At 46.9% G+C, this 27,863-nt stretch overlaps 1 protein-coding gene across 2 annotated transcripts in view; it reads right to left on the bottom strand.

The window, feature by feature from the left end:
* Positions 1-27,863, bottom strand: part of RPTOR (regulatory associated protein of MTOR complex 1) — a 411,960-nt gene that overhangs the window by 329,426 nt on the left and 54,671 nt on the right. For both annotated transcript variants that reach the window (XM_039476184.2, XM_003931661.4), the window contains exon 2: positions 4,590-4,692. In XM_039476184.2, the coding sequence (XP_039332118.1) occupies positions 4,590-4,692 (103 nt within the window). The remainder of the gene's footprint in view (positions 1-4,589; positions 4,693-27,863) is intronic.

The following is a 27,863-nucleotide window of genomic DNA, read 5'->3' as shown; positions in this document are numbered from 1 at the left end:
TGTCCAACAGCGCAATACATAGAGAGCTGAGTCCCAGAAGAGAGAGACACACGGAAGAGCTGCAGTACCATGTCCAACAGCGCAATACACAGAGAGCTGAGTCCCAGAAGAGAGAGACACACGGAAGAGCTGCAGTACCATGCCCAACAGCGCAATACACAGAGAGCTGAGTCCCAGAAGAGAGAGACACACAGAAGAGCTGCAGTACAACGTCCAACAGCGCAATACACAGACAGCTGAGTCCCAGAAGAGAGAGACACACAGAAGAGCTGCAGTACCATGTCCAACAGCGCAATACACAGAGAGCTGAGTCCCAGAAGAGACACACAGAAGAGCTGCAGTACCATGTCCAACAGTGCAATACACAGACAGCTGAGTCCCAGAAAAGAGAGACACACGGAAGAGCTGCAGTACCATGTCCAACAGCACAATACACAGAGAGCCGAGTCCCAGAAGAGAGAGACACACAGAAGAGCTGTGGTACAATGTCCAACAGCGCAATACACAGAGAGCTGAGTCCCAGAAGAGATAGACACACGGAAGAGCTGCAGTACCATGTCCAACAGCACAATACACAGAGAGCCGAGTCCCAGAAGAGAGAGACACATGGTAAGAGCTGCGGTACCATGTCCAACAGCGCAATACACAGAGAGCTGAGTCCCAGAAGAGAGAGACACACAGAAAAGCTGCAGTACAATGTCCAACAGCACAATACACAGACAGCTGAGTCCCAGAAGATGGAGAAAACAAAGAACTATTTGAAAAGATAACGGATGGAAACTTTTCAAAAATGAAGATGTCGAACTACACATCCAAGAAGCTCACAGAAACACAGAAAGAATAAATTTCACAGGTGCAGTACTAGGCACACACAGTCACAGCTACTCAGGAGGCATAGGCAAGAGGATCACTTGAGCCCAGAAGTTCAAGTATAGCCCAGCCTGGGCAACACTGAAAGACATCTATCTCTTTAAAAAATAAAAAAAAATTTTAAAAAAAAGGGCCGGGCGCGGTGGCTCACACCTGTAATCCCAGCACTTTGTGAGGCCAAGGCAGGTGGATCACGAGGTCAAGAGATCGAGGCCATCCTGGTCAACATGGTGAAACCCCGTCTCTACTAAAAATACAAAAAATTAGCTGGGCATGGTGGCATGTGCCTGTAATCCCAGCTACTCAGGAGGCTGAGGCAGGAGAATTGCCTGAACCCAGGAGGCAGAGGTTGCGGTGAGCCGAGATCGCGCCATTGCACTCCAGCCTGGGTAACAAGAGCGAAACTCTGTCTCAAAAAAAAAAAAAAAAGGGCAAAGAGAATAAATCCCAAAAACAAAAAAAAAAAAAAAAAAAAAAAAAAACCCAATAGGTTATACATAAAACTACTGAGAATACAAAGGGAACATCTTGAAGGTTGCCAGAGAGAAATGAAACAAAATACACAGAGAAACAAAGAATTACAGCAGACTTCTCAGAAACTGCTAGCCAGAAGACAACAGGTGACTGTTTCAAAAGACAGTACTAAGAGTCAACAGAAAATTCTATAACCAGAAAAAATATCTTTCAACCACAAAGACAAAATGAAGAATTTTCCATTAAAAATCTAGGAAAATTTAATGTCTACAGACCAGCGCTTCAAGATATGTTAAAGTTCTTCAGGCAGAATGATGATGATACCAGATAGAAACATGGACCTGGGAAAAGAAATGAATGGTCCTCAAAACAATAAATATGAAGATAAAGATAAAAGACATCTATTCATTATTTTTCAAAAATGTTTTAAAAACACACAGTTCAGCAGTTTCTTTTCTTTTTTTTGAGATGAAGTTTCTCTTGTTGGCCAGGCTGGAGTGCAATAGCGCAATCTCTGCTCACTGCAACCTCCACCTCCCAGGTTCAGGGGATTCTCCTGCCTCAGCCTCCTGAGTAGCTGGGATTACAGGCATGCACCACCACACCCAGCTAATTTTATATTTTTAGTAGAGATGGGGTTTCCTCCTGTTGGTCAGACTGGTCTCAAAATCCCAACCTCAGGTGATCCGCCCATCTCAGCCTCCCAGAGTACTGAGCTTACAGGCATGAGGCACCACACCTGGCCTCAGCAGTTTCTTAAAGAATTAAACTTAACATATGAGCTAATAATCACAGTCCTAAATATTTACACAGAGAGAATATGTCTCCACAAAGATCAAGTGCTTATAGCAACTTTGTTCATAACTGCCAAAAACCAGAAACAACCCAAATGTCTGTCAGCTAGTAAATGAACAAAGAATATGTGGGAGCCACCAAAATGGAATAAAGGAAAAAACTACTAATACATGTAGACACACAGATGGATCACAAATAAATTTGCTAAAGGAAGATACAAAAAACTACAAACGATATGTTGCCACTTAAATGACATGTGTAAAAGGAAAAAAATGTAGATAGAAAAACCAGATCAATGGTTTCCAGAGGCCTGAGAAATGAAAGTGGAGTGATTACCAAGGAGCCCAAGGGAACTTCCTTGGTGTGACAGAAATACTCTATATATTGATTGTGTGGCATTTGTTACATGACTGTATATATTTATCAAAACTTAAAGAAATGTACACCTAAAAAATGTGAACTTTACTGTATATAAATTATATCTCAGCCGGGTGCGTTGGCTCACATCCGTAATCCCAACACTTTGGGAAGCTGGGGCGGGTGGATCACCTGAGGTCAGTAGTTCGAAACCAGTCTGGCCAAGAGGGTGAAACCTAGTTCTCTGCTAAAAATACAAAGATTAGCCAGGCATGGTGGTGGCCACCTGTAATCACAGTTGTTCAGGAGGCTGAGGCAGAAGAATCACTTGAACCCGGGAGACGGAGGCTGCAGTGAGCCGAGATCACGCCACTGCACTCCAGCCTGGGCAACAAGAGCGAGACTCCATCTCAAAATTTAAAAGAAAAAAAAAGTATTTCAGTAAATTTGATACTAAAAGAAGAAAAGTAGACATAGTGTGGAATGGTTAAGAATACAGTCTCTGATGGAAGAAAAACTTTACAAACCATACATCTGCTAAAGGACCAATCTTCAGAATACATAAAGAACGCTATAACTCAACAATGACAAAATGAACAAACAACCCAATTCAAAAATGGGCAAAGAACTTAAACAGACATTTCTCCAAAGAAGACCTATAAATGGCCAAGAGGCCCATAAAAGATGCTCAGCACCGTAGATCGTTAGGCAAATGCAAGTCGAAACCATTAGATCCACTCCACACCCATGAAGATGGTCATTATTTAAAAACAAAACAGAAAATAACAAGTGTAGGCCAGGATGTGGAGAGACTGGAATCCGGGAGTCTGGTACATTGCTGGTGGAAATGAAAAATGGTCCAGCCACTGTGGAAAACAATAGGCGATTATTCAAAAAGTTAAACAGAGAATTGCCGTGTTATCCAGCAACTCCACTTCTAGGTACGTATCCAAAAGAATGAAAAGTAGAGACTCAAACAGCTATTTGTATACTCATGTCATAGCAACATTATTCATAGCAGCCAAGAGGTAAAAACACCCGAAATGTCCATCAACAGATAAATGGATACATGAGTGTGGTGTATCTATACAATGAAATAAAACTCAGTCTCAAAAAGGAATGAAATTCCGACACATGCTACAATACAATGTCAACTCTGGAGGCATCATGCGAAGTGAAAGAAGCCAGAAACAAAAGGACAAATATTGTATCAGTCTACTTACATGAGGGCCCTAGAATGGATAAATTCACAGAGAGAGAGTGGAATGGTGGTTGCTAGGGGCTGGAGAAGGCAGGAATGAGGAGTTGTGTGAGGGAGACAGAGTTTCTGTTTGGGATCGTGAAATGTTCTGGAGGTGGAGTGAGGATGGCTGCACAACATGATGAACTATTTAATGCCATGGAATTGAACACTTAATAATTCCTAGAAGGGTATTTTGTGTTGTATATGTTTTTACCACATTTAAAAAAAAAAAAAAAAAAAAGTCTCTGGACTTGAACTGCAGAGGTTCAAATCCCAGCTCTGCTATTTCTAGGACAACCATGGGCAAGCTTCTCATCTCTGCGCCCCATTTCCTCAGCTCTCAAATGGAGATTAACAATCAAACCCAGCACACAGGGCCGCTGCGAGGGAGAGAGCTGATAAAATGCAAAGTGCGTGCAGTGGGACCTGACACACTATAAGCACTCAGCAAATGCTGGCCATTATTATTACAGGCCACCATCTATGACGTGACGCTTTGCTGAAAATGATTTGCCTTTTCCATATTTCCATGCAGGTATCTGTCATTCCACTTTTTTTTTTAAGTGTACATAGATGCTATGTGCCAGACAGAACAAATTTAAAGTAGAAAATTAGATAACCCAATAATCATTATTTTATTAATTTTCCTTGAAACACTTTCTCCAGTACAAATCACAGGTGGATGCATCTGAAATTACTGAAAGGTGATGTGACTCCAGAAAGAAAAAGCATCCTCAGATCTGCACAGCCGGAGACCCGCCCTGGATCAGACCACAGACTCGGCGAGCCCCGCCCAGCCCAGAGCCGGCCACGGAGGGCCTTTGTGGCAGGGGGTGAGGGAAGTACTCACCGATCCAGCATTCCAAGCGTGCACAGGGCGTGGTCTTCACCACATCAGGAGGGTCCACACCAACATTCAGGCACAAAACTAAGGCAACACTGACTGTCTTCATCTGAAAACACAAATGAAAAAAAAAATTTCAACATGGAACTCATGTATGTGTTTTTCCAGCTTTTAAACTGTCCCCCAGAACACTGAGCCCCTTCCCCAGCCACCTGTCCTCCAGCCAGTCCTCCACCTGACACCTGGCCACCCCAGCCCTGGTGCAGAAGTAACACCCTTCTTTGAAGGCAGGGTTTCAGAGTAAGGGCTATGCTCAGGTTTCCTTACGATAAATCTCCAGAAATGGAATTATTTGATCAAAAGATATAAGCATTCTAACACACTCAATACATTCTGCCAAATTCCTTTGCAAAAAAAAAAAAAAAAAAAAACTACACAAACTTATACTCCCACCAGATATTAAACCAGATATAAAATCCTTGTGATTTAAAATCATGAATCATTTAATGAGAAAAGCTGTCGTACTGATTGAGTTTACATGCGTTCGCATCAGCGAGGCTGTCTGATTGTCCTCGCGTGCATTCACTGCCGGCACTGTTCACTCCCCGTGGACCATCTACTCATTACTCTAACTTACCCTGTAGCCGGGCCCCACTGACCTCTTGGCCCTCAAATCCACAGCTCCCTCTGCCGGGAGCTCCCCTCCGCCAGGTCGCCTTGCCAGCTCTGACTCTCTCCTCGGATCTCAGTTTAAAGACCAATTTCCTGGGGAGGCCTTCTCTGAATACCCCTCAACACACCTTCCACACTCCCCACAGGGTGGAGCCGGCTGGAGAACACTGTGATCTCACCTGTCCTTTCCTCCGGCAGAGCTCCAGCCCACGGACATTCCTTGCTGGGCCAGAGACTCAAGGCCACTGCTTTGAGCAAGAACCTGGCACTGGCCAGCTGCTAAATGTTGCTGAATGAGTGAAGACATGTGGTGTGGTACCGTGCTTCTGCTTTACATTTACCCTTTAAGCCATCTGGATGTTCTTCTGGTATATGATACAAAATGAGGATTAATGTTTTCCTCATAGTGTGCCAATCCCTATGAAATAAGCTGCCCCAAACTCAAGGGGTACACAGATATAAATTCTCAGACAGAAAAATTCTATTTCTGGGTAATCAAACTCATCCCACTGACGTACCAACCAATACTTCTACTAGTACTACATTAATTTAAATAATGCATCTTTATATTTCATAATATTTGGAAGGGTCACTTTTTGCCCTCAAATTAAAAAAAAATTATTTAGCTATTTATATTCACTTTTTTTTCAGATTATCAGTTCTTCAATCTTTTAATCCCATTGGGATTTTTATTTAAATTGCACTGAACTAAATTGCAATGAAGTTCAATTTGAACTTAAGAAGTAACATCCTCATAATATTCTATTTTTCTATACAGAACATAATATGTTTCTCCATTTATTCAAATGTTCTTTTAACTGTTCTCAGTAACATTTTTATTGTCTTCTTCACGAATAAGTCTTGTACATTTCTTACTGAGATTATTCCTAAGACCCGGCGTTCCACAGAACAGTAGAGTGACTACCATTAACATTAGTTTAATTGATAGTACATTTCAAGCAGCTGGAAGAGAGCTGAGTGTGGTGGTGCACACCTGTGGTCCCAGCTGCTCAGGAAGCTGAGGCGGGAGCACCCCTTGAACCCAGGAGTTTGAGGGTACAGTGTGCAGTGACTGCGCCTGTCAACAGCCACTGCACTCCAGCCTAGGCAACACATAGCAAGACCCCATCGCTATAAATAAATCAATGAATAATTCTTAAAATAGCTGCAGGAAAATAATTCTAATGTTCCTAGCATAAAGAAAAGACAGGCTGGGCACAGTGGCTCACCCCTATAATCCCAGCACTTTGGGAGGCTGGGCAGGCAGATCACCTGAGGTCATGAGTTCAAGACCAGCCTGGCCAACATGGTGAAACTTCACCTCCATTAAAAATACAAAAATTAGCCTGGTGTGGTGGCGTACTCAGGAGGCTGAGACAGGAGAATCGATTGAACCAAGGAGGTGGAGGCTGCAGTGAGCCGAGTGGCACCACTGCACGTGGTCTTCCTGTGGCCATGGTGAACAACTGTTAACACCTGCCTCACAACAGTTTTAAATCAAGGGTGTTTCTTTCATGCTCTGTAATATGGACAGGAATTGATTCAAACCCTGGAGCAAGTTCCAAGTTGCTTCCTGAAGAAAAAGGCTGACTTTGTCAATGGTCATCTGCAGGGTCCCTGTGTGGGAAAGGAAGCCTTCCGATGAGAAAACAAGCTATACTATCAGGTTCTCTAATTTTCAAAATAGACCTGTGCTTCCCCACAGCTTAACGGGCTCCCAACTGGCTTCTGATCTTGTCCCTAATCTGCAAAGAGAATATTCCTTAAACTGAGGTCAGTTTAGGGAATATTCAAAATCCAGTGGAAAAAAAAGCATTAACAGGCCAACTCTGAGACACCCACGTGCTCCTCCCGTGGCCAAGTGCCACAGCCGCTGCCCTGGGGCTTGTCTGGCAGTGCTTTCTCCCCGTTTGTCCACAGGCTCTGTGCGCCCCAGGAAAAGGTGGGGGAGCTGATTTTCTGGGCTGGTGTATGCTCAGTAGCTCCCCACACGACCGTGTTCTTTCTTGTCCCCCCGGAAATTCACAGCCAGGTTTGGGGCTCAGTCCCGCACTTCTGATCGGTGCTGACCTCCCTTTGCTAAAGTGCTTGTTCCCCGAGCTGTGCAGTGTAAGCGCACAGTCTACTTCATCCTTCGCCAAAGTGCCATTAACTCGGTGGTGGCGTTCCACTAGGTGACGCATCTGGGTAGTGAGGCGGGGCAAGTCCAGGAGCCAGCAAGTGTGGCAGCCAGGACTCGGGCAAGCTCCCCAGGGGAAGAGGCCCTGCAGCTGCTGGGTCTGCTGGGGAGGCTGTGGAGGCTGACACAGGGCAGTGATGTTCCATTCCCAACACCTCTGACTTCATTCCTATTTCTGTTACCTCGGCTGTCGTTCTAGACAAGTCATATTCCCTCCACCTCTACAAATGCAGCTAATTAAATTTTTAGAATTTAATATTCTCAGTAAAACAAAGAGTTCTAGTTAATAGTAAAAAATATCTCTGAAGATCTCTGAGTCCCTTACACAAAAGTACTAACAGAAGCCCAACTCTTTAGTCCCATGGGATAGCTAGAGGCCTCACTTCACCGTGCCTGTCAGTAAGTATGGTCTTCCTGACTCACCAAATGCTACTTAGACCATTTCTCTCTGACTTCTTTACAGGCCAGCAATAGGAAGGCATGGCCCTCAGCTGGAAGGTGTGAAATTAGCTACACTATATAAAGACAAGAATAGACACAAAAGAAATTAATTTGATTCATCCTTGTTTATATAATACACACCTGACCCTACATCCTACATTATACTTTTAAAGAAAACAAGAAAAATACCTCGAGAATACATTAACACATGAACTAGAAATGTGATTGTTCTAATATCTAGCTACCAATTTAACTCCAAAACTGAGCAAAAGACAGTACAACCACATATCCTTAAGCAAAAAAAAAAAAAAAAAAAAAATACGCCTTGCTCCTCTGCAAATTTTAACACTGTGAGCCTAATTTCAAATTTGGTAAGTTTTTTGTTTTGTTTTTTGAGACGAACTCTCGCTCTGTTGCCCATGCTGGAGCGCAGTGGCACGATGTCAGCTCGCTGTAACCTCCACCTCCTGGGTTCTGGTGATTCTCCTGCCTCGACCTCCCAAGTAGCTGGGATTACAGGTGCACATCAACGTGCACAGCTAACTTTTTGTATTTTTAGTCCAGGCGGGGTTTTGCCATGTTAGCCATGCTGGTCTCGAACACCTGACCTCAGGTGATCTGCCAGCCTCAGCCTCCCAAAGTGCTGGGATTATAGGTGTGAGCCACCATGCCCAGCCTCAAATTTAGTTAAGTCTTTAAAATCTTACCTATAGCTAAAATGTTTTTTTGGTATTTTATTTTCATTTCTATGGCAACTTCATTCCAAAAATTCTTGATTAATGTTTTTTAATAATACAGGATTTTTAAAATGTAAGGGTTATCAAATTTAATGTGCCAAAACCAGCATAATATTACATAAAATACGTTTTTTGACTTTAAAACATTTTCCTTCAATGAAATGTAATTTAGGATGGCATGCTTAGATCCCCATAGGTTAATTCTGAATTTGAAAAGAATATCATTTTGAAAAAGTATAAAAGTTAAGTGCTCACTAACAATGAGTGGCCTTGGGCATGTCGGTTAATTTCAATCCCTTCTGAACAATTTCCTCATCCTTAAAGTGAGGGGGTAGAGACAGATGACCTCTTAGGTGCCAAGGATTTTTCAGATTCTATAGTTCAGCCTCATGACTGGTCTTCCCGGCCATCCTGGAGAAACCCTTAGGCTGGAGCACACACCTAAGGATTCTGTGCCCCAGCTAAAAGGTCTCTACAGCACTCTGGATTCCGGGTGGGAGAGGCTGGGGGCCGTCAAGCAGGGGTCCGGATGGTATTATAACAGCCTGGGCAGTTTTCTGGATGATCGTTTGGTGCCAGTTTGGTTTTGAAATTCGAAAGTGTTCAGTTTGGTGAAGGATAATGTGATCGCTCTGCCCTCTCTCACATCACACACCCGGGAGGGTTTGGAGCAGCACCCAGCACTCACATACTTCCAGTCTCCGTGGAATCAATACAGCATCCAGTCTCACCCTGACTAGGCCAAGCTTTGCCACCAAATGATCTGTGGAAATACTCCAGCGTTCGGAGCTTCTGGATTTCAGAATTGCACACAGGGCCTGTAGAGCAGAGGACCTCCACTTGAAGGCCTGGACGTGCAGAGCATGTCACCTCACAGGTGAGAAACGTACTAATGCCTGTCACCTTCCAAAGAATTCAAATCACAAGGGATTTTCTTAATGAAGTCTTCCTTCTCAACTGATTGGATAAAATCATATATATTTTAAAAGATACAGGTGACCAGGTGGTACAAACAAGCTCGACTACAAATTCTCAGGCTGACGTGTAGTGACACCTAGGTCACCGTGCAGAATGCAGAAATTAAACGTGGTCAGCTGCCCAATCACTGCCTTCTGTTCCCCACAGTGAGAGTGTGGCTCACACTTATCCTCCCAACATCAACGGCTGAGAGTTGTGGAAAGTAAACAGAAGCAAGACTGGGGCTGGCCACACGGGTCCCAGCACTCGCCATCCCCTGGGCTGGCCACACGGGTCCCAGCACTCGCCATCCCCTGGGCTGGCCACACGGGTCCCAGCACGCGCCATCCCCTGGGCTTGCCACACGGGTCCCAGCACTCGCCATCCCCTGGGCTGGCCACACGGGTCGCAGCACTCACCATCCCCTGGGCTGGCCACACAGGTCAACACTCACCATCCCCTGGGCTGGCCACAGGGGTCCCAGCATTCACCATACCCTAGGCTGGCCACAGAGGTCCCAGCACTCACCATCCCCTGGGCTGGCCACACGGATCCCAGCATTCACCATCCCCTGGGCTGGCCACACAGGTCAACACTCACCATCCCCTGGGCTGGCCACACAGGTCCCAGCATTCACCATCCCCTGGGCTGGCCACACAGGTCAACACTCACCATCTCCTGGGCTGGCCACTCAGGGGTCCCAACACTCACCATCCCCTGGGCTGGCCACACGGGTCCCAGCATTCACCATCCCCTGGGCTGGCTACACGGGTCAACACTCACCATCCCCTGGGCTGGCCACACGGGTCCACACTCACCATCCCCTGGGGCTGGCCACACGGATCCCAGCATTCACCATCCCCTGGGCTGGCCACATGGATCCCAGCATTCACCATCCCCTGGGGCTGGCCACACAGGTCAACACTCACCATCCCCTGGGCTGGCCACACGGGTCCCAGCACTCACCATCCCCTGGGCTGGCCACACGGGTCCCCACATTCACCATCTCCTGGGCTGGCCACACGGGTCCCAGCACTCGCCATCCCCTGGGCTGGCCACACGGGTCCCAGCACTCGCCATCCCCTGGGCTGGCCACACGGGTCCCAACACTCACCATCCCCTGGGCTGGCCACACGGGTCCCAGCACTCACCATCCCCTGGGCTGGCCACACGGGTCCCAGCACTCGCCATCCCCTGGGCTGGCCACACAGATCCCAGCACTCGCCATACCCTGGGCTGGCCACACAGGTCCCAGCACTCGCCATCCCCTGGGCTGGCCACAGGGGTCCCAGCATTCACCATCCCCTAGGCTGGCCACACGGATCCCAGCATTCACCATCCCCTGGGGCTGGCCACACAGGTCAACACTCACCATCCCCTGGGCTGGCCACACAGGTCCCAGCATTCACCATCCCCTGGGCTGGCCACACAGGTCAACACTCACCATCCCCTGGGCTGGCCACTCAGGGGTCCCAACACTCACCATCCCCTGGGCTGGCCACACGGGTCCCAGCATTCACCATCCCCTGGGCTGGCTACACGGGTCAACACTCACCATCCCCTGGGCTGGCCACACAGGTCAACACTCACCATCCCCTGGGCTGGCCACACGGGTCCCAGCACTCACCATCCCCTGGGCTGGCTACACGGGTCCCAGCACTCGTCATCCCCTGGGCTGGCCACACGGGTCCCAGCACTCACCATCCCCTGGGCTGGCCACACGGGTCCCCACATTCACCATCTCCTGGGCTGGCCACACGGGTCCCAGCACTCGCCATCCCCTGGGCTGGCCACACGGGTCCCAGCACTCACCATCCCCTGGGCTGGCCACACGGGTCCCAACACTCACCATCCCCTGGGCTGGCCACACGGGTCCCAGCACTCACCATCCCCTGGGCTGGCCACACGGGTCCCAGCATTCACCATCCCCTGGGCTGGCCACACGGGTCCCAGCACGCGCCATCCCCTGGACTGGCCACAGGGGTCCCAACACTCACCATCCCCTGGGCTAGCCACACATGTCCCAGCACTCGCCATCCCCTGGGCTGGCCACACGGGTCCCAGCATTCACCATCCCCTGGGCTGGCCACACGGGTCCCTGCATTCACCATCCCCTGGTTTGTCTGAAGACAGAGCCACCCAATTCCCGAGAGCACTCATTAGGATTCACAGCATCAAGCAGAAACTCGGCGTAAAGCCGAAGCTACACAAATGCATAATTTATAAAGAAAGTCAGAAACTAGAACACACAGCAAAGAGAGCAGATACACCTCGCAGGGAAGGGGAAGCGGTAACCAAGTTGTTCTAGAGAAGGAAACACCAGTTTGCCCCTCACTTCCATCCCAAGCACTGCTACCAAGTGAGCACCTAGCCCGTAGGAAGCGCATCCAGCTGAATTTCTGCAAACAAAACCTGCAGTCCAAAACAAGATCGTTACCACCAGCAGCAACTGTGTCAGCCTGGGAGATTCCCTATTTTTATATTCCTTTGTTCATTTCAATGGGAATGGGGAATGAGGGGAGAGGTGCTTGAATCCAGGAGCTCAGTCTGTTACCTTGAGTCAGAAGCCTCATTTGGGTTTAAGTACTAGTCTTTTTTTAGGCCAGATTCTGTCTATGTTTCACTGCTTTTAAAATCTGCCTCCACCCCTGTAGAACATCCTGATCAAAAGGAAACGAGAAGAGGAGCATTTCAGCCTCAGCGATGAGGAGGCCTCACCCATGGCGACCTTCGCACACACGAGTGCCGCCGTCCTCACTCGCTCACCCCTTCCTGCACCACACAAACTGCACAAGAGACTTGGTGTGAGTTTAGTTTCAACACTGCAGACCCTTGGGAAATCTAGATTTCTGAAAGTCAAAATAAGAACTGCATACAAAATAAGTTTCATAAAAGGAATCGTTATAGCTCACTTTAAAGGTGTTAGTTTTATTCTGGGGGAAAAAGATTTATTATAGAAATTGTAACTGTTTTGGCCAGGCGTGGTGGCTCACGCCTGTAATCCCAGCACTTTGGGAGGAGGCCGAGGCGGGGGATCACCTGAGGTCAGGAGATCAAGACCAACCTGGCGAACATTGTAAAACCCCATCTCTACTAGAGATGGGGTTTTACTGGCTGTGGTGGCATGTGCCTGTGGTCCCAGCTACTGGGGAAGCAGAGGTGGTGGGAGAATTGCTTGAACCTGGGAGGCGGAGGTTACAGTGAGCTGAGATCATGCCACTGCACTCCAGCCTGGGCAACAGAGCAAGACCCTGTCTTCAAAACAAACTAACAAACAAAAAAGTTGTAACTGTTTTAAACAAACTAAAAAAGCTCCCTTCCTAAGGAATTCTATACTGAATCCTTTTGTGGTTACTCCAAGAACAAACGGTCAACCCTGGTGCAAGTCTGCGAACCCAGGCAACTACGCCTGGTGTCTCTAAATGAACTCACTGCCTCTACCTTGAGGCCCAGCTTGCACAGCCAGTCACCCGCCGAGGACTGTGAGAGCAGCTAGGAACCGCTTCTCTGCCTCTTCCTGAAACACCTTATGGGGTGAAATTAACAAAAAAAGAAAATATTGAATTAACTCTTCAGTCTCCTTACCTAAAAAGTGGAAATAAAAATACTTTGTCACAGAGAGAAAATATGAAAATATATACACTTACAATTCCAAGTAATTCAGTAGCATAAAATCTAAATATAATAAAATTTATTCTACAGAAGCCTGAAGTTCTGAGTTGAAGGGCATAATTAAATGGTGTATGTAAAACAGTGTTACATGACTGAATACTGTATGTCCTTTACAAACACAAACTTCCAGGTTGCACAGCTGCTGGTGAACTCTTGTTGGTAAATGGGTGAACTCTGGGGTATGGGAATTATATCTCAGTAGAGCTGTTTAAAAATATGTTCTCGAAGCATATTAAATGGCACAGGACATGCTCAAACATAACTGAAAAGAGCGGGGTACAAAACTGTACCCACGATTGTGATTCCAAAGGGAAGGTCACCAAATGAAAACACAAGCTGTCACAAGTGGCTCTGACCTCTGCAGGGGGGCGTGGAGGATTCTTTTCTTCTTCTTTGTACCTGGCCCTTCTGTGTATGCACCTTCCAACATTCTACCATAAACATGTTATTTCTATACGCACAGGGGGTGGGGAAGTGGGGCTAAAAATGACTTTACCACAATAGTCAAGGATTTTTTCCATGACTGAGCATGTATGTCTATACAACTGTTTTTATACCCTGAAGATATAGAAAGTAACTTGTTCGGTCAGCTGAAGCTTGGGCGAGTATCCAAGGTAACGAGCGAGCTGGGCTGGCGTCAGGAATGTCGTGCCGGTGGTATCGGGCAGGCTCAGAGACGGAGCCATGTTTCACTTACTCCTTAATAATCAATAAGTAATTGGTCTTCGTAAAGTAAGTATAGCAAAGGACTCTAATATTGTTTTTTTCTCCACTCCTTCCCAGTTCAAGACACAAAGTGAAGCCTATTGCTTCAATCAAGCTCAAGCAATCCTCCCGTCTCAGCCTCCCCAGCAGCTTAGACTATAGGCATGTGCCTCCACACCTGGCTAATTTTCTAAAATTTCTTTCATGGAACAAGATTTTCCAAATTTCAGGCTGAGCTCAGTGGCTATAGCCCCAGCACTTTGGGAGTCCGAGGCAGGTGGATCACAAGGTCAGGAGTTCAAGACCAACCTGGCCAATATGGTGAAACCCTACCTCTATTAAAAATATGAAAGCTAGCTGGGCATGATGGTGCACTCCTATAGTCCCAGCTACGTGGGAGGCTGAGGCGGAAAAATTGCTTGAACCCAGGAGGCAGAGGTTGCAGTGAGCCGAGATCGCGCCAGTGCACTCCAACCTAGGTATCAGAGATTCCATCTTAAAAAAAAAAAAAAAAAGGGCCAGGCGCGGTGGCTCAAGCCTGTAATCCCAGCACTTTGGGAGGCCGAGACGGGTGGATCACGAGGTCGAGAGATCGAGACCATCCTGGTCAACATGGTGAAACCCCGTCTCTACTAAAAATACAAAAAATTAGCTGGGCGTGGTGGCGCGTGCCTGTAATCCCAGCTTCTCAGGAGGCTGAGGCAGGAGAATGGCCTGAACCCAGGAGGCGGAGGTTGCGGTGAGCCGAGATCGCGCCATTGCACTCCAGCCTGGGTAATGAGAGCAAAACTCCGTCTCAAAAAAAAAAAAAAAAAAAAAAGATCGTCAGATTTCAGTAAATGGATTGATTTCAAGGCTGCTTAGAGATTCGATGACACACTGGACCACAGCTTTACTATTCCTGATGCAAATTGAAATCAGCCACATTATCATGGGACTGAGTCATTCATTCAGGGCTCATTTCCCTTTCACTCTTCATCGTCCAGCAATAAGTCACCCATGGTACAAGTTCATCAGATCAACCCCAAGGCAAGTAAAGATATGCAGGGCTCCAAGCAGGCTGAAGACATAAGCCCGTGGCGTTTCTCAACAGAAGAGTCTCAGAATGCTCAGAGCTTTTGTTCTGCTTCTGTACCAGCCTTCTGCTTGGGCCAACGCAGCTCATGAAGCTGTTCCAAAGGCCCCATAGCTCCAAATAGACACGGGAGGTGGATTCCAGTAACAGAGGCCTGGAAGAAAGGTCTCAGGGCCCCGCTGCAGCTGCCACAGCATAAACCCGGCTAAATGGCTATCTTCAGGAAGGTGACATCGAACATTAATGACGAGGGCGAATAGTTAGTTGGAAAGAAAAAGAAGGGAGGAAGGGAAGTTAGCCAGGAAGCTGTTGTGGCAAAATAAAAAAGCCTGAGCTAGGTGTGGCCAGGGTGGAGGGCAACAAGGAAGAGAGAAACCTCTGTTTCAAAGAGAACCGGCGAAGCATGTGCTGCTAAGTGGGTATGAGAGATGAAAGGCCCAGGTAAATCAGAAGTCTTGCACAGCTGAAAACCTAGTAATAAGCCATCCATTAAGATGCCCCGTGGGGAACCAGAGCAGACATCTGTAGTTCCCCATAACCTTGCTCACACCTTCCGCACACCTTGACAATTTCCTATGCCATGGGTCCTACCGTACTATGGTGGAAAAAAGGAACTGTGTCCTGACTCCTGCGGCTAAGGGGCCAGCACGTGACCTGGGTTCCTAGGATCACGTGCACCTGAAGGATCAGATTCCAGACCCTGAGACTCAAGGCCCTCGTCCACAGGGCGGTGAACGCTGTGAGCTGTGTGTGTGGCACGGGCAGCTGGCTCTTCAGGAGGCAGGGGCAGGTCTTCTAGAACTCCTCCAGGGTCTCAGTTGCTCAGGAGCAACAGAAGCCCCCTTGAGGTCTACCATAACTTCAGGGGCCGGCTCTTGGGTCCCCCTGGAGATCCTGGAAATATCCCCTCTCTGCTTAACCTAGCTGGAACAGACTCAGATGTTTTCTCTGAATGGCTTTTTCTGCCGTCTACGTAAGAATGATGGCTTAGCAAACCTCACCTTCATAAAGTAATGTCAGAACTCTCCCCATTACCCATTTATTCAAAGGAATTCTAAATGAGGAATTACCGCGGGACAAGGCCAAAGGTGTAAGAAATTATCAACCTGAAATAAGAAAGAGCAACACAGCAGTTTCCTCTGGGTCCTGGTGATGAGGGTGACGGCACACACAAGCATCCTCGGGGATTATCAACGGCTAAACCAGCTGACAGCAAACTGAGCTCCACAGTCAAGCCCATGGCCCAGAATTTTACAAAACGCAGAACGACACACGCATCCTTCCCAGGTGCTTCAAAGCCTCTCTCGGCTACAAATTTTAAGATCTGAGCCGTGAGATGGTTTCTACAGCCTGCTATTCACTACACATATTTCTTCTTGACAGTCTTGCAATTCTGATTGTCCAAAACATGTTTTCTCTTTAACATTCTCTGTCTGGTCTGATCTCACAAAGTGTTGAAAAACATGTAACACAAAATGAAGGAAGACCACATTTAACACCACAGAGCTCCATCTGAACAAAGCCAAACCTCATCCATAAACACGGGCCTGCAAAGGCAATGCAGACAGCCAGCACAGGAATCAAATATTCCGAAGGAGCCTCCTAAATCAGAAATGTTTTTTGACATAGTAATTGTTAACAAAAATTCAAGCAGAGCCTTTCGAAAACACAGTATTTGGATTGGTTATTTTTTTCTTTAGAAAATAAATTTCAAAAATGATATTCTTCAGGGAACGTTTCAAGCATGAGACAAGGTGAGGCCTCTGAAAGGTGAGGAAGGGGAGGCCACTGCACTGCGCCCACAGGCCGGCCTGGAGCATGGGACCCCCGGCTGGAGCATGTGGCTTGGTGAGTATGTATTGGGGGTGGGCTCCCCCTGGCTCTGGGTGGGTCTTCCAGGCCTGGCTTGTCTTTGAGTCCACAGCACCTAGGGTCCTTGCTGACATGAAGAGAGTGTCCAGCCTCTTCCTTGTTAGGAAGGGAGAAGACAATGAAAGACCCCAGTGTCTCCAGGGAGGCCTTCACCAACACCAGGAAGAAAGTCGGCGTTCACCCGAGCTGTGACAGGAATCCACCCAGCACAGCCACACCTGGGTGCAGAGGTGATGCTGGGATGGAAGCTTCACCATGCTCCACAGACTTATCCAGAACACGTACCCAGCCTGAGTCTCAACACCACTTCATCCAACCACAGGGGCGCACGCGTGTCCATGTTAGTGCTTCTTGAACGTGTCCATATACGAATGTTATTACATATTAAATGTAAGCAGAAGAAAAGAAGTCTCAAGAGACAGAGATTCTGAATACGCATTTTGAATGTCTTCATTATGCTTATGGCCTCAGAGACAGGCCGGGTCCCGCGGGTGCCCTGATGAACAAGATATGCCCTGTCCCTTCCAGGGATGAAAGACACATGTAAGTTTCCTCCCAGAAATGCCCAGAGTGCCATGGAGCTCATAGGAAAGACAGAACTAACCTTGTCTGACAGCACTGAGCAAAGCTCTGCGAGGAAAAGTATCACTCGAGTGTGGAGAGAGAACTCATGGGCAAACAAGAAGTGACAGGCCATGCAGGCTGCCAGGAGCAGAGGCAGGAATGTGGCCAGGCTCTCCAGGCAGGACTCCCAGGGAGGGTGATCACTGAAGGCCACACACCACGCCAGGAGGGCCCCTTCAACTTACAGGAGACGCATCCAAGGGGGCCCCTGGCTCTGTGGCCAGAGACTGACGCTGACAGTCTATGGACCTTGAGATGCTCTTGGTTCTTTTTATAACTATATTCCCCTTAAAATTTCCATCCACATTGTGGCCTTACATGATTGACAAAAGATTTTTTTTTTTTTTTTTTTGAGACAAAGTCTCACTCTGACTCCCAGGCTGGAGTGCAGTGGTGTGATCACAGCTCACTGCAGCCTCAACCTCCTGGGCTCAGGTGATCCTCCCACCTCGGCCTCCCAAGTAGCTGGGACCACAAGTGTGTGCCACCATACCAAGCTGATTTTTTTGTATTTTTTGTAGAGACGAGGTCTCACTATGTTGCCCAGGCTGCAACAAATGATTTCCAAATCAGTTTCAATTGAAAGTTCAAAGAAGAGTATTTATACCTTTTTTTTCACATAAGACACAGGCTCCAGAGAACAAGTGAGTCACAGAGCAAAGGCTGCAAATCAGAATGGTCTCAGATAATTCGACACTGGAACCTAAGCAAGCCAGATTCACAACACAGAATTTAATAACTAGACAATCAGTTACATGTGAAGATGGAGTGATCATATTTTAGGCCCAAACCAGTGGCCCACACCAGCCATCCTAGCACTTTGGGAGGCCGAGATAGGAGGATCCCTTGAGCCCAAAAGTTCAAGACCAGCCTGGGCAACAGAGCAGGACCCTGCTCTACAAAATTTTTTTAAATTAGCCATCACGGTGGCGCACACCTGTAGTCCCAGCTGCTTGGGAGGGTGAGGTGGGAAGAGGGCTTGAGCCCAAGAGTTAGAGGTTACAGTGAGCTATGATGGTTACCACTGAACTCTAGCCTGGGTGACAGAGTGAGAGCTCTTCCCTTAAAAGAGATGCCTATTTTTAAAACCGTCCTGTTTTAGAGTGAGAGCAAAAATTCTAAGTTAAAGACTGATCACTTCCTGGTGTAGTGCAATGTGAAGTCATCAGCAACACTTATGAGGCATTCTTGCGGAAAAGACTTAATGTGGACGCAATCAAACCTCTAGATTGAACTTCCAGTTTGCAGGAAATGCAGGGAATGAAACACAAGCGAAATGACGCCATGAGGAAACGCTCAGCGAAACCTACATGGGACATTCTCCAGCACAAGCAACAAGACCCTTCCACAAGAAGCAGGTGTCATTTTGGGGGAGGAAAAAAAGTTCTACATTTAGAAAAGACTAAAGAAACAAACCGAACGAGTAGATTTTGGTTTCTTAAAAAAAAAAAAAAAAAAAAAAAAAAAAAACTACAAAAGATGTGATTGAAATGGCTATATTTTCAATATAGACAAAATATTTAGATAATGTTGTGGAAGTATGGTAACTTTTTCTAGGAGTGATATTGGTATTGTGGTTAGACAGGTGAATGATATTTTAATTCTCATGGGATGTGTGCAGGAGTATTCAGGAAGAAAATCACAGGCAGGGCGTGGTGGCTCGCACCTGTAACCCCAACACTTTGGGAGGCTGAGACGGGCAGATCATTTTAGGTTAGGAGTTCAAGACCAGCCTGGCCAGCATGGCAAAACCCCATCGCTACTAAAAATACAAAAAAAAAAAATAACAAAAATTAGCCAGGTGTGGTGGTGTGCGCCTATAATCCCAGCTACTTGGGAGGCTGAGACGAGGAGAATCGCATGAACCCAGGAGGCAGAGGTTTCGGTGAGCCAAAGTCCCACCACTGCACTCCAGCCTGGGTGACAAAGTGAGACTCTGTCTCAAAAAAACAATAATGATGACGATGTGTGCCACCTGCTTTCAAATGATTCAAAAACAAACGAAAATGTGACAGAAACAGCAAATACGGCAAAATGCAAACAAGTCTTGTGTCCAAGTGGTGAGTGTGAGGTGTGCATGGTACCATTCTTTCAAGCCTTCTGTGAGAAAAGTTTTCAAAATAAAGATTTGGAGGCCATCTGCATTGGAAAAACAAAACACCTCAAGATTCCTAGGAAAAATGCAATCTGTTGCTTGAAATTAGTTTCCGGGTAATAAAAAGCATTTTAGTTTCCAAGAAGGGACAAGATCTAAAATCCATTCTATTCAACAGACCGCACTCTAAAATTGAGTAGGAAAAGCAGTGAAACAATATTCAAGTGTCTGACACATTATCTTCCCTTTATGCTAAATCGGTGTCTATGATGATGGCATCTTCAGTACGACAGAAACCAAAGAACTTTCGGGGGTTTCTTTCCTTCTAGAGAAGCACTCTAACAAGTCGCGGAAGGTATCACTTCCTCTGGGCTTCTCCTGGTGGGTGGCACGGGGTGCTCCTCTGGGTCTACCGTCATGGAGATCACCCCTGGTTCTGCTGAAGGATCACGTCGGAAAGTTTTCCTTTCCATTCACTCCCACTCAGTGAAAGCCGCTCAGCGAGACGCACCCAGGAACACAGCCACGAGGCCATCAGCCTTCTGCCCTTTCCTCAGGCACAAGGTCCCTACTGGGCACCTCCACACCAGTTAATCAACGCCCCCTGCACCATTACCTGCCCACGCCATGGAGATCAGCCCCGTGGTCTCGATTCCCTGAGCCTCCTTGCTAACAAGACACACTTGCTCACTGGAATGAGCTGCAGTAACTGACAAGCATGGGAATGCCACACAGTCCGTGAACAAGACTCAGATGTGCTTTCTGTCTGCATCACCATTATGCTGCATAATCACGCTTCTGCTGCACGTACCAGGAACAGGAAAGGAAAGGCTGCACATTTTGCTGAGTGTATAACGAGGTGGTAAAGCTGAACAAATGCAAGGAGGGAAGGAGAAGGAAGAGAAGGAAGAGGAAGAGAAAAGCCGGTGAGATCCAGGAGGATGCCGAGATAGAGGAGGATGAGGAAAGGACAGTGAACCAATCACGGAAATGAAAAGCAACTTTATGAGCATCAGCGAGAAGTCAAAAATGGGAAAACTTTATTCTCTTCCTGATGGCCAAGGCCCCATGTCCCTCGAGACATGTCCTTGATGCAAACCTTGCTGGAAGGCCACCTTCCAGGACCTAGCAGGCTCAGCAGGGGGATGTGCTATCTACACTTTTCAATTGGCTAAATGTCAGTTTTAAGCTACCATTTTCAATTTTACCCTTTAAAGTCTATTACCACATGCATGTAGCCTACAATGACACTCTTAAACACACACACACACACACACACACACACACACACACACAAAACAAAGCAAACCTTAATCCAAAAAAAAATTGTTTTTTGATACAGTGTCTTGCTCTGTTGTCCAGGCTAGAGTGCAGCAGTGTGATCTCAGCTCACTGCAACCATGACCTCCTGGGTTCAAGTGATTCTCATGCCTCAGCCTTCTAATTAGCTGGGATTACAAGTGTGCACCACCATACCTGGCTAACTTTTGTATTTTTAGTAGAGATGGGGTTTCACCATGTTGGTCATGCTGGTCTTGAACGACAAATTCTAATAATTCACCCACCTCAGCCTCCCAAAGTGCTGGGATTACAGGTGTGAGCCACCACGCCTGGCCAAATCAAATTATTTATACACACTTCAAGACATTATCAACATTATTTTCTGGCTTAAACTACTAATCTGGAAGCTTCCAACCACCAGCAGTGGTGAAGCTATTTAACTCAGTGTGAAACCCACCATCTCCCAGAAGGAAGACTATTAACAGCTAGAAGCTTTACCACAATTCCTGGACAGACCGCGTCATTTCCAAATGCCCCTCCTGACCTGCTCTGCTCCCAGTGCAGAATTCTGCGGGCCTGAGAGCACAGTGCCCAGCACAAACCTAAGGAAAGGTCTGCAGGACACATGTGCCCCTCGCCCCTCTGCAGCCCAAGGCAGGCTGGTGGCGCCCTCTGCACACTGGGCCGCCCTGCGCTCTCCATGCTTCCCTGGGTCTGTTAGGGCACCCACAGCACAGCCACTTCCTCCTCAGAACTCTCTTCTCTCCAGGCCTCCTGCCTCCCACCCCCTCTGACCTATCCTTGTCATTGTAATACCTCCTAAGTCAGTAAAAGGCACTGCTCATCCCAGACTCTCGCACTGGGTGAGCAAATTCTGCGACCGACAGGCGTCTGACTACCCACAAGTCACCTCTATGCTCAGTCATCTGCAGACTGTAGCGGTTTCATCCAAACCACACGCAGAAGCGCTTGATTCCTCATCTATACGAGGGCACTCGAAAGACACCAACACAGTCAGCAGCTGCGGGTGGGCCTCAGCGCACCGTCACCAAGAAGGGAGGGAAGTCCCCAGAGCATGCGGGACTCAGCAGGCAACAGTGGCCTTGAGAAGGCGGCACTGCCCCCGGCCTTTGTCTCGGCACGCTGACCTAGGGTGGACTGTGTCCCCACACACGTCCACCTGCAGTCCTGGCCATGCCCCTTAACTTCTCTGAATCTCAGTTTCTTCTATTTCTGATACCCTCCCCCGCCACCACCTACTGCAGAGGGTACTTGTGAGGGCCGAAGAGGTAGTCACGTGGACTCGAGGTGACAGAGCTCGGATTGGATTAGAGTGCTCACTGTTAGAAAACACGACGCCTGTAAAGACAGCAACTCCGGGGACGGCCCACAAAGAATATGCTGCTAACTGAAGAAAGGAAATCGCAGAATAATGCAGAGAATATTACTTCTTTCCTAAGTCGAGGAGGGAAATGAGATTGTATGTTCTTATGTGCTGCCATTCGAACAAAGTACCAGAGAGACACACGGAAAGTCGCCGTCACCGTGCTGTGCCAGCAGGCAGGGACGGGTGACAGGAGCGGAGGAGCCCTGCTCAGTAAACAGCAAAACAAGACTCTCAAAATCAAAAGCATTCAGTGACAGCAAGCAAAAATCTTCAATACAAATACACTCTTTCTATCATGAAACCCAATGCTAGCAATTTACCATCAGCAAAACTGCAGCATTTTGCCACATTAAATTAATGGTTCATTGACTGCCTTTGTAGCTGTTTTTAATTTGTACGTTTGGGACGTACAGCTGCACAAATTCCTATAATCATACGGATGTTAGGCCTAGCCTTAGGTCTTACATGTTTAAGTAGCATGATAATAAAAATTATGTATGTATATTTTTACCTTCAATATGGGGTTTAATTAACATTAAAAAATCGGGGAGCACTTGGATGGTGACGCAGGTGGTATAGCAAGCCGGTGCCCGTGAGGACTGCAGCTCCGAGCAGCAGGTCCAGCCCTCGCTCTGCAGCACCCGGTGCTGAAAATGTGGCCAAATTTCTCTAAACAAGCAATGCCAAAAAAATTGGGAAGATAGAAAAGCAAACTGAACTTAAAAATAATCATCTATCTATCTATCTATCTATCTATCTATCTATCTATCTATCTATATATACACGCTATTAAAAACTTTAAGGCAATGAAGGGCAAAACGTCAGTTTTAAAGTAGGCATAGCTGAGTATAAATCCTGATTCAACCACTCAGTGGCTAGAGTAGAAAGCAGGACAGGTTACAGAAATAAAAATCAACTATTAAGCTAACATATATAGAAGAGCAATATAAAAGATACGCTGAGAACGCTTGATACATGACATTAAAACCAATGAATGTAAATCAAATCCAGTACTGCCAATAGCTACAGAGTAAAATCATGTTCAAATAGTTTTCAGATTGAAGGAAGCTGGGCACAGTGGCTTATGCCTATGATCCCAGCACTTTAAGAGGCTGAAGCAGAAAGCTCACTTGAGGCAGGGGGTTCAAGACCAGCCTGGGAGACAGAGTGAGAATCCACTTTAAAAAAAAAAAAAAAAAAGTTGAAGGAAGCCCTAAGACTGTGTGCTCTGAACCTCACATGCATGCGCCTCACATTTACCTGCTAAGAAGTATTGTGTGGGCGCCTTCATTTGCTGCATTTATAATATGATCTATTGTAGATTCATTTTCTTGTTAGATAATGAATCCTTAACCTGAGTAGCTCCCTCTAGAAATCTAGAGTTGAATTTCAACCAGAGAATGGCCTGACTCATTGCCTGCTGATCTAGGAGGTATTACTTGTAGATAGATATGCAGTGCAATGAAACTGATACTCACACCCCCAAAAAGAACTTCAATGAATTAATGGATGGATGGATGGAAGGGTAGGTAGGTGGTTGGACAGATCGGTAAACAGTAGTGAATAAATAAATGGACAGATACGTAGACAAACAGATCCATTCAGACAGAAGACTGAAATTTGCTCCTGACAATTTCCCACAGTGTCATCAATAAAACAAAAATCGTAAAAATGCAAACAGTAAGACTACTCCCAAAGTCCCGATTAATCAACTGCTTCAACCAAGAAAAGGTAGGGTGGGAAAAAACTGTCAATCGTTTTAAACACTGCTAAATGACTGCATTCATTTTTAAAGATCCAGGTGAACATTTTCAAAAGCTCAAAGAAACCTCCTAAAAAGTTTACGGGTAGGTAACAGGAGCTCAAGACCAGCCTGGGCAACATAACACACATCTCTAAAAGAAACAAAAAAATAAAAAAAATTAGCAGGGCATGACGGACCACACCTGGAGTCCCAGAAAGACCTGTCTCTAAAAAAAAAAAAAGAAAGAAAGAAAATAAGAATAAAGGTCTACTGGGTAAGAGACACACATAGAAAACAGCAGCACCACACTTGATACTCCCACCACCTACGAACACCTGGAGCTTTACACAATGACTCACATCTCGAACACCTAGATAATGAAGGACGATCAGATCCAGAGCTACACCAGTGCCCAAAGATCAAATCCACCATCTGTCTGACTTAGAGCTACCTCTTACTGCAGAGCTAGTCCGTGTCCTGAGACATCACAGGCATTCGTCATGAGCAAGTGAACATAGACGGGTCTGTGAGACCATACCACGTGTTAGGCACTCTGCTGGGTGCTTTTCATTTTCAAATAACCCGGCAAGGTGGACCACTTCTAGTTCACACTTAGACACTGTAGCTCTGGAAGCGAAATGCCCAGTGGTCTAGGCCTCCCTGGTACCTAGTTCTGTTTTGCAGCCAGTACACCCCATTTGTGTTGGGTGATCACTAGATAAGAGACTTGAGACCATGCATTTCCTTCCGGTCATGGTCCAGAATTCAGACACGGTTTCCTCAATTCATGATGGACACAGTTACGGAAAAGCCCTGCGCAGGCTGTCTAGCTCCCAGTAGTGCCTTTTCACTGACTCTCACTATCACCTGCTCCATCACACACCACCTCTCCACCTTCTTTTTTCTTAACGTAAAAGAAATAAAACCTGAGAAGTTATATAACTGTCATCACAGAGCCCCTCTCCTAGCCGGGCGCAGTGGCTCACACCTGTAATCCCAGCTCTGGGAGACTGAGGAGGGTGGATCACCTGAGATCAGGAGTTCGAGACCAGCCTGACCAACATGGTGAAACCCCGTCTTAAAAAAACAAAACAAAACAAAGCCCCTTTCCTAGTAAAAGTAGGAGGATGAGCACATCCACAGCTGTCAGTCACTGCTCTCCTAAAAAACTTAACCTTGAGATTTAGCAAAACTGCCCATAAGCCCGCAGGCCTGGGGCATCTGACTGTGGCTGAAACATGGGCCATCCCACAAGGCATGGATCCTCTTAACCATCTAGGCCATACTTGACTCCAACCCTAAGAGAAAGTCAGCCAGGTGTGCTGGCTCACACCTGTAATCCCAGGACTCTGGGAGCCCAAGGCAAGAGGATCACGTGAGCCCAGGAGTTCAAGACCAGCTGTGCACCCTAACAAGACCCACCCTCTCATTTAAAAAAAAAAAGATGTGGTTTGGCTCTGTCCCTACACAAAGCTCATCTTGAATTGTAGCTCCCATAATTTCCATGTGTCATGGGAGGGACCTGGTGGGAGGTAATTGAATCGTAGAGATGAATCTCTCCTGTGCTGGTCTCGTGATAGTGAATAAGTCTCGCGAGATCTGGAGGTTTTATAAAGGGGCGTTCCCCTGCGCATGCTCTCTGCCTGCCACCACGTAAGAGGCAACTCTGCTCCTCATTCACCTTCCGCGGGGATTGTGAGGCCTCCGCAGCCATGTGGAACTGTGAGTCCATGAAACCTCTTTCCTTTATAAATTACCCTGTCTCAGATATGTCTTTATTAGCAGCATGAGAACAGAGTAATACAGGAGGATTTTACCTTTTGGGCCAACAGGGGACAGCAACCCTGCCCCGGAACAGTTTTCTGCTACTTCGAACTCTTCCATCAAAAGACTAGCTCATTACTTGGTCCAAAGACATTATCTAAATTTATGAAAACTGAGAAAATTACTTTAACCATTTTTATAATGCAAATATATTTTATAGATACTTATATATTTAATATAATTCAATGATGTCCTCACAGAAGTAACTCTGCCAGCATTCCATATCTGCACAGCACACAAGCTCAGAAAAGTTCAATTTCTATCCAATATTTAACATAAGATTTGAATTGCTTCTTGCAACATACCTGATCCTTCCCCTTTGTGGCTACATTATATTTCAGTATTTGGTTGAAAACAGCTGATTGAAAGTGGTGATAGATATGTCAATATTCGCTTAATCTGAGGTTTCTATTCCCCCACTCTGTTTGAGAGAGACATGAATCGGAAAGGAAAGGATAAACTGGTATCTGTGCAGAAGAGAGTCAAGAAAGCAGGCCCCAGCAGCTCCTTTCAAAGCCCTGCTTACAGGGGTGGCCCGCGGCTGGGGTCTGGGGACTTGGGTTTCTGAAGGGTTCCCACCACCCTAACTAGCAACTGGGGTTCACTGTGTCTCAACTGTTTTCAAACAATATGGCTTATGCTGAATACCTGCTTTCCTTCCGGAAGTCTGGGATTTGGGCAGAGGCTGCCTCTGTCACCAGCCCCCAGTAAAAACCCTGGGGCTAGGTCTCTGAGGCAAGGACTGGCAACATTTCACTGCCTTCTGTCGTTCCACCTCGTTCTAGGGGAAATCAAGCTCCTCCTGTGGGCCTCCACCGGGGCAGGGCTCTTAGAAGCCTGTGCCTGGTTCCCCTCAGACTTCACCCCGTGTACCCTGTCCCCTGGCTGGTTTACCTTTTTTTTTTTTAAATTATCTTTCCACCGTAATAAATCATGGTCATGAGTACTAGATGCTGAGTCCTGTGAGTACTCCCAGTAAATCCTCGAAGCAGGACGTGGTCCTGGAGACTATACACAGCACCACATTTGTACAACCAAACAATAATCGACCTTTCACCCCTCATTCCCTTAACCCTTCAAAGGATGCACCAATGCCCACGAGCTTCTTGCAAAGAGCGCAGGGTCAAACACGGGTGCTTTCCCCAGTTCCCTGAATTCAGCACGTGTTTGCACTTAGTACAAATCAGACCGTCGCCTACATGTAAAGCTCTTAGAAAAATCACCTTTTACGCCACATCCTCCTCATTCTGAGCTCTCACTGCTTTAGTGGTTTCTTGATCGGTTTCTCTTGGTTTGACAACAAGATAAATTAGATTTAAAATTATTTCCAATTTTACTAAACAAAGTCTACAGGTTAGATTGCCTGGGTAAAAGTGAGATTAATCTTATTTGTCATTTTCATGACAAAAACAAACCGTATGATGAGGGAGACAGGTGCCAAATCCAGCCACCACGAAGCGCTCCTACTTTCCACCACTCATCAGAAAAACATCCCTAAGGCATGTAAACACGGAAAGTGCAAAGCAGCCCATCTGGGATGATCATCAAATGGACAACCCTAGAAGACTCCACCGTCTTCACCAACAGCAGCAAAACCTACAATAATCTGCCAAGGAAGTTTAAAGAAGGCCGGGATGTGTAGGAGAAGCTCTGCCCGTCTGCGGGGCCTGCCCAGCCATCCCTGGCGCAGAACCTGCCCAGCCATCCCTGGCACAGAACCTGAGTGCTCCTGAGACATGGGAGAGCAGCCTGACGTGCTGTGGCTGCACAACCAAGTGCCCCAATCCTCGGTGATGTCCAGCAATCATTTCTCATGCCTGCAGAGTCTGCGGGTCAGGAATTCAGAAAGGGAAGAGAGGGCAGCTTGTCTCTGCTCCACGATGACTGGGGCCTCAGCGGGCAAGACGCAAGGGCTGGTGATGGTTCAGTGGTTGGCGCTGGAACCGCGAGAAGCTGCTCCACTCACACCTCTGGTGGCTGATGGTTGCTGTTAATGGGAAACCACCTCCTCCCAT

Source organism: Saimiri boliviensis, chromosome 17 (genome assembly GCF_048565385.1).
Source record: "Saimiri boliviensis isolate mSaiBol1 chromosome 17, mSaiBol1.pri, whole genome shotgun sequence".
NCBI lineage: Eukaryota > Metazoa > Chordata > Mammalia > Primates > Cebidae > Saimiri > Saimiri boliviensis.
This window is presented reverse-complemented; position numbering and strand designations above follow the sequence as displayed.